The following is a 7578-nucleotide window of genomic DNA, read 5'->3' as shown; positions in this document are numbered from 1 at the left end:
TATATTTGAATTCATGCTTTCATTGCATAATACATGTAATGGAATTGTACTGAGAAGGATATTTCTATCATTATGCCATATCATATTTTGACATTTGATACCATATAAACATTTAGTTGTGTGTAGTAATTTTAAGTAAGGTATGAATTATTAGGATGATCACATACATGTACACACAAAGATAAGACATGTTTTATTAAAAATTATTCTTTGTGAGGTTATGTTTTTCTTGTTTGTTTTCGTTTTGCATGCAATGACATTCACTCACATTAAAGAAGACAATGATGATATTTCAATGGTTCTTAGTGAAAAGTTAAATTGATGTTTTTATGCAAGTGTTTTTGTTATTAAACAGTTAAACCTAATATAAGATTCACAATAAATATGAGGAAAAATATGTGTACATATCTGTGGTATATGTACAATGTATATACCCATGCATCCATCCATCACTGGCCTAGCAAATGAAGTTTGAGCACTCTTATCAGGCTTTTGTAATCTACATCTTGTGCAATTCTTTGAAAAATATATATTTTAGTGTAAATGGTTGGCCTAAATAAAAAAAAAGATACATGCTTACAGCATATGACACTTTCATATTTCCATTCTTTTTTATTGAAATAATTCTTAGTGTATGAGGTGTAGTCTGTATTAGTTGTTCCTTTGTAATTTCTAGTAAAAAAAATGTTAAAGCAATACTCTATCATGTACTTGTGTACTATTGGTGATTCTTTACATAAATAGATTTAAAGAAATTCATACATATGTCAGTATGTGTAAGTTTTTATTTAAATGCAAACATGAATCGAAAATTCATTATTGGAGGGTAAATTTCATGTTTGAAGCTACATATATATATATATATATATATATATATATATATATATATATATATACTATTCAGCATTCCATTCATATGTACATGTATATCAGTTATCATAAACAAAAGTAATTTTGGTGGAATGTACATGTAATTAAAACACGTACATGTATCTAGGTATTTTAGATTTATGTCTTAATGTTTGAAAACACATGGAAAGTACTATGATGTTCTTAGCCCCAGTCACATATTACCATGTAATGATGCATTCTGGTAGACAAAAAGATTCATTACCATTGATAATTATTTCCTCCGCTAGTTTATGGATGTTTTGGGATCCTGAGAGATGGTGCTAGATTTGATAAGTCCACCCCGCATCTTGCGACTGGTGTACAATCCAATTTGGAACAAACATCCACTTGCAAATTCTGAATAATATGAGAAAATGGAATGATCTCATTTTAGATTCTGATTTAAATCTATTAGAGGACAAATAGATTTATCAACATTTTGATTAATTTCAACCCTGTAGTTCGGAGAAATGGTTGAAGTAGCGTTGAATCCTAGCTCATCCTCCGATTTGTATAACATCACCATGATTAGGATTCTGATTTGCTCCATACCTCTTTGTCGAAGAAGGAATTATGTAGTCGTATATTTTTCATAAAAGCATCGATATGTTCTGTGCTCTAATCTTTGCATGAAATGTTATACTGTCTTTTAAGAAGAAAGAGAAACAGGTCATAAACCGTGCTTGGTGTGTGGTCACCTTAAAGCTGTGGACATGATTAAACTTGCTGACATGCAACTCTTATGAAAATTGTTTAGATGATATCATTCCATGGCAATATGTGACGGGGCCTTGATATAGAGGTTACCTCTGTTTAGCTCTTGTGAATATATTAATATATGTCAAGTATCATAGAAAAGTATGATTTTCATGTTATTTGATGACATTGGTTATTTCATTGTTTGCATGTTTGAGTCTTTGAGATATGGAATAATATATATTATATGGACAATAAAATAATTATTTGATGTCACAATATCTTTCTTGTATTTCTTTGGGGTTCTTACTGTCTTGAATGGCTTATTGCAGAAATAGTTTCATTCAAACGCAACTAAATTTAAATTCATCTTGATTTTCAGCTTATCAGTAAAGCACATCTAAGAATTACTTATTTCTATACTTCTCTGAACACTAGGTCCAAGGTCAGTGGTTACTGATTTTATCAAGTTTGGTTTGTAAGCATGTTGCAAATAAATTATACAACTTCAGCCTATAGATATCAGGTACCCATAAAACTAGTTGTAATGGCCAGGGGCGTCGATCCATTTTTCAGATTGGGGGCAAAATCATGAATCAATTTTCCAAAGGCGCTCGATCACACAAAACAAACTCACACACACACATGTGCCTATATATATGTGTACATATATATATATATATATATGTGTGTATATATATACATGTGTGTATATATATATATACATATCTCACCAGCAGATTAATGCGAGCGCGAAGCGCAAGCTGAAAATTTTGATATTTCGATATGAAAAAAAAAATTAGTTTAATGGACGTTTTTAATATAGAACAAGATATATATCCAACAAAAGATTATTGCAAATCGAAGTGGGAGTTCTTTTGAGGTTTAGAACTGAAAACGGGACCATATTCACCTATTTAATCATGAAAAGTATGGGTTTTTGTTTCAGAAATGATGCGAGCGCGAAGCGCGAGCTGAAATTTTTTGATATTCCAATCTGAAAAGTGGACATTTTGAGCACGATTTTAGACGAAGAACAAGTTGTGTATCTCAATCTCGCTTGCTGATTTCTGTGTAACATTACAATTTTATTTTATTTTTAGCACATGCGGAATTATTGGGGGGCAAAACGATATGTTTGCCCCCCCCCCCCAATATTTTCATTAGTGGGGCGATCGCCCCTGCCCCCCATAATCGACGCCTCTGGTAATGGCAAGTTTGCAATAACAGTTTAAAGTTACTGAAATCCGTGGTAAGAGCCCAAACTTTCAGGATCTCCGTGCCTTTCAAAATGATACCCAATTACTATGTAGAGGATTACCCTTATGTCTACGTTTCAAGAATTACATTCATTAACTTTTTAGCTCATCCGGCCCGAAAATTACTTATGCTGAATTATGCGAAATTCATGAATCACAGAAAATGCAAGAAAAACAGGGTTAGTCTCGGAGAAAGGGTGAGGGAAACAAAGGTGAACTGCAATATTCTCAGCGCGGAAGCAAATTCATAAAATTTAGAGCAAGAGTGAAGGAGTTTCTCTTTTTGAGAAAAAAAGTAAAGAATAGAAAGAAAAAACCCACAAAGCTACCTTTCTTCCCTTCGCTTTTCATTTTCTCCTCTCTTTTTCCCTTCATTTTCTTTCTTTTGGGGGAGCGACCGCACCCCCCTCCCATGCTACGCGCTTAGCCCGGGGGGGGGGGGGGGCACTTCCATTCACGAGTGGATACCATGCGCGACCAAGGGGTCTCGAAAAGCACCCTAAACACGTAATTTCCATGTTCTGAAAATGCACCCTTAACAATTATTAGCGTGTGAAACCCTACCCTTAACAAGTATTGGAAACAAAACGATATTCTTGGCAAATATTCCCTGAAATGAACCCAACAAGTACAGGAATGTTTTATTGTTACTGGTCCTTCGGTCGTCGGCTTTACCTTATTTGGTTTAGTATGACCTCACCTTCTACACCTCGCGCAAATCGGACTTTAAACACGAAGTGTTGGGGCAAAAAGGACTTCCTTTATAAAACATTTTAATTTTGTTTTATCATCCCCGCAAATTCGACCCTAACTTACACGTAATTTTCCCAGCGAAATAAATACCCTTTTTTCATTATTTTTGTGTTATTGACACCCTTATCACGTTACGTATGTAACGTGCCCTATCGTGAAAAAGACATCCTTTTTACGTGTTTTTTTTGGTCGCGCATGGTATCCACTCGTCAATGTAAGTGGCCCCCCCCCCCCCTCCGGGCGCTTTGATGTCGTTCTAAGGCAAAGAGGTTCGTTGATAGTGATACAAATTAACCAATGTACTTTTTTATTCTAAATTTGAGCAATCAAATTCAGCCATTGCGCATTCAATTCAATCAGCAATGACCGATAGGATTGCTTGAGCAACCAATTTCATTTATGAGAGTTCAAATTAATGATAATTATATAATTCGTTTATTATGCATGAGAGGTATAAAAATATTGAAAATAAAATTAGAATTGTGCATTGTGGTTTATTTGATTCTTGGGGGGAGAGGTTGCCCAAATTGGAATTTTCACAAGTTCCTTTTAGTTTTCATCATAAAGCGAATTTTTGCATCGTTTGCAAAGTGTTTTCGTTTACAAAGGTATTAAGGACAAATCTGTAATATTAAGCTTCCTTTTCACCCGACAATGCTGACTGCGTTGACACTTTCCTCAATTACTATACTTTCTTCTTTTTTTATTCTTTTCAACTTATATACAAGTTCCAAGGTTGGGGGAGGGCATTTTGTACAGGGGACATTTGACAACCAAATAAAAAAAAGACCTTTTCAAAATCGAGGTCATTTGTTCAAGGAAAATTTGACAAGTATAAAGAAGGGTCCACAGTCGCCTATGCATGAAATATTCCAGTTAATTGAAGAAAAAACACTGTGCTCAAAAGTGGATTCGCCACTGACATGTTCTTTTTTTAATGCATATTTTATTCAATATATTCAACTTTATTCAATTTCATGAGCGATCCTCTGTATGTCAAGCATGACAGATTTTTAAGGGGCGGCTCATTACCATCAACTAGTACCTTTATTCTGCCTTTATTCAAGAAAAAAGCATTATTATTCTAGTACATTCCATAACATTTTTTCAATACATTACAAACAGGAAAGTATGCCTATACATGAAATAGAATTGCCAAATAATCAACATATCTCATATTGAGTAGAAGAAATAACCAGTTGTCTCACGATGTAGCAAACGTAGTAGGAAAGCGACGTTTCGTCTGCAAGCTGCTAGACTTCGTCAGGCAATGAGCAAAGACGCTGCTGCGCACGGGTTATATAGCGTCGGGAGCTATTGTCCGGCTCCACTCGGGCGTGAGCCGCGCTGTGATTGGCCGGAGCCGCTGGCCAATCAGGGTCCGCGCTGGTGCTTGGTGCCCGCTCGGGCGTGCACCGCGCGCTGTGATTGGCCGATGCAGCCGGCCAATCAGCGTCCGCGCTGGTGTCAGGCACCCGCTGGTGCGGGCGCCGCGCGCTGTGAACCGTGGATGCAGTATGCCGTCGGATGGTAGGTAACCATTCATCAGGGATCTCAATGCCGCTGTCCCTGTTGATATTGCTCGGGTGCAAACGGATCTGGATCGCTTCCTTAATGCGCCGCGTATACCAATGCTTATCATTGGCGATGCAGCTGACCTCATCCCAGTTAGGTGGATGATCGGAGTCCCAAGCATGTTCTGCAACAGCAGAGCTATCGGTGCGCCTAAGCCGAACATCACGGCGATGTTCCTTCATGCGTTCCCCCACAGGTCTACCAGTCTCACCGATGTAGACTTTGTCGCAGGTCGAGCAAGGGATCTTATAAACAACCCCATCGCGTCTGTCGGGGATCGGGCGGTCTTTCGGACGGACCAGCTGGCTGCGGATGCTGTCGGACTTAAATATAACTCGGATGCCATGCCTCTCCAAGCGCCGGCGGAGAAGATGCGCGATACCATCAACAAACGGGATTACTATAGCGGATTTAAATTGCGCAAGCTGTTCGGACGGGGCGCTCTTCTTAGCGACGCGGTTAACGAAGGAGCGCGGGTAACCGTTAGAAATAAGAGCCGAGGTGATGTGTTGCTTCTCTGTAGCTGTGCAATGGGGCTTAGTAACGATGCGTGAAGCTCTGTCGTAAAGACACTTCACTACCCCGCGCTTAACGGACTTCGGGTGATGCGAATCATAAGCAATGTACTGATCGGTGTGCGTAGGCTTCCTGTATACGGTGGTGTACAGTCGGCCGCTGGTGTCACGGTGCACCAAAATGTCTAGAAAGGCAATGCGCTCGTTGCACTCCATCTCCATGGTAAAACGGATGGAGGGCTGCTGCGAATTCATGTGGCTCAAAAGGTCATCGGCGGCGGATCTATGCGTGATGATAAACGTGTCATCTACGTATCGCTTCCAAACTCTAGGGGCGCAGTCGGGCGGGCAACTACTCAGCGCACGTTCCTCAAAAGCTTCCATGAACAGGTTAGCGATCACCGCGGAAACAGGGCTGCCCATGGCTGCTCCTTCTTGCTGTTCGTAGAAATTGCCGGCAAACATGAAATACGTAGATTGCAAAACAAAACTCAAAAGCTCAGTTACCTGGGCCGGAGATAACCGTGTGCGCTCGGGTAGGCTCTCATCACGTTCGAGCCTGCTAAGTGCGACCTTGCATGCGGCGTCGATCTCATATTTGCTTTAACATCTTAAATCAAATGCACTAATCTAAAACGTGCTTGAATATAGGTGAATCCATTTGACTAAACAGCTCTGCTGCCACGCCATGCATGCAACATATGATTTTAAATGCCCATTTCTTAATTTCCATGCAAATACTTAAAATATAAATAACATATTTTAAATGAATTCACATGTGTAAAAAAAATTATTTTGCATGCTCTGTGTAACAATCCAGCGTAACAGAACGCTAACAGTAGGGCCAGTCACACCTTTCATGGGCGACCACCGCTAGACGCATTGTTTTCATTAACAGGGCACTAAAAGATGGCCTACCGGTATCGATAAACTCACAGAAGATTAGCCGAATTCCTAATAATCTAATAATAAAAGGCCCAGCATAACAGTGGCGCTAATGTTAATAGAATCAGTGCTAAGGGCACCAATAATGACGATGTTAGTGAATAATTTCTCACTTTTAAACTTGTCTCCCCTTCTATAGGCCTACCAAGCAAATTAAGATAGACCTCGACCGAATTAAAGGGGTATTCCGGGCCCACACAGCAATTTATGAATAGATGGAGCAAAATTAGATGACCAAATTGCTGAACACGTCATCAAAATCTGATAAAAAAATAACGAAATTCTTGAATATAAGAAATTTAACACTGTATTTTGCAAATTATATTACTGAGCAGCATGTTTCCCCTTTTTCTGTTTTTATTGAAATGAACTCGTAATTGTCTTAAATGTGTGTGTCGCCCGAGTAACAAAATGATGATATTTGAAGAAATATTCTGGGTGGACAAAATTTAAATAAACCTGATTTTGTATGATACAACAGACCCTCATTGCATATTCCTGAAGACATGAATATAAATTTCACCGAAATAGGGCCTATAGTGCAAAATTTTAAGATACCATAAATTTTTATATTCATTTCCAATTTTTATCAATTTGTCAGTGTTTTGTTTGTCTCACTTTACTTTTCAAACCGTATCATTTTCTCCATCCTGGAATACGCCTTAGCGGGGGGTGTTGATTAGTGCCAAGATATAATCCTTTTTCATCATGTTTTTTCTTCCAAGATATATCATTTGTTTAAGTGTTTAAAGAGATGTTTAAGAATAGATTCTACATTAGAAAGAAGAACAATAGCTGATGAAATTTATCGCATGATAATCATCATTGGCAAAATCTTATCATGAACATGATGAGTGAAGTCTGTGAAGAGCATTTTCAAACAAAAGAAACTGATGAAAAGTGGGATTGCATTTTTTGGTACAGAATCTCAATCGTATATGATA

At 38.2% G+C, this 7578-nt stretch overlaps 1 protein-coding gene across 1 annotated transcript; it reads right to left on the bottom strand.

Annotated features, from left to right (window-relative positions):
- Positions 1–4852: 4852 nt before the first annotated feature.
- On the bottom strand, positions 4853–6154 carry LOC121429537. Its single transcript, XM_041626596.1, has one exon. It carries the CDS (start codon positions 6152–6154, stop codon positions 4853–4855), a length of 1302 nt encoding a protein of 433 aa, XP_041482530.1.
- Between the last annotated feature and the right edge of the window lie 1424 nt (positions 6155–7578).

Source organism: Lytechinus variegatus, chromosome 16, assembly GCF_018143015.1.
Source record: "Lytechinus variegatus isolate NC3 chromosome 16, Lvar_3.0, whole genome shotgun sequence".
Classification (NCBI taxonomy): Eukaryota; Metazoa; Echinodermata; class Echinoidea; order Temnopleuroida; family Toxopneustidae; genus Lytechinus; species Lytechinus variegatus.
This window is presented reverse-complemented; position numbering and strand designations above follow the sequence as displayed.

Excerpts from the sequence above, each read along its gene's own strand:
- LOC121429537 (XM_041626596.1), bottom strand. The coding sequence starts at position 6,154 with ATGTTTGCCGGCAATTTCTACGAACAGCAAGAAGGAGCAGCCATGGGC.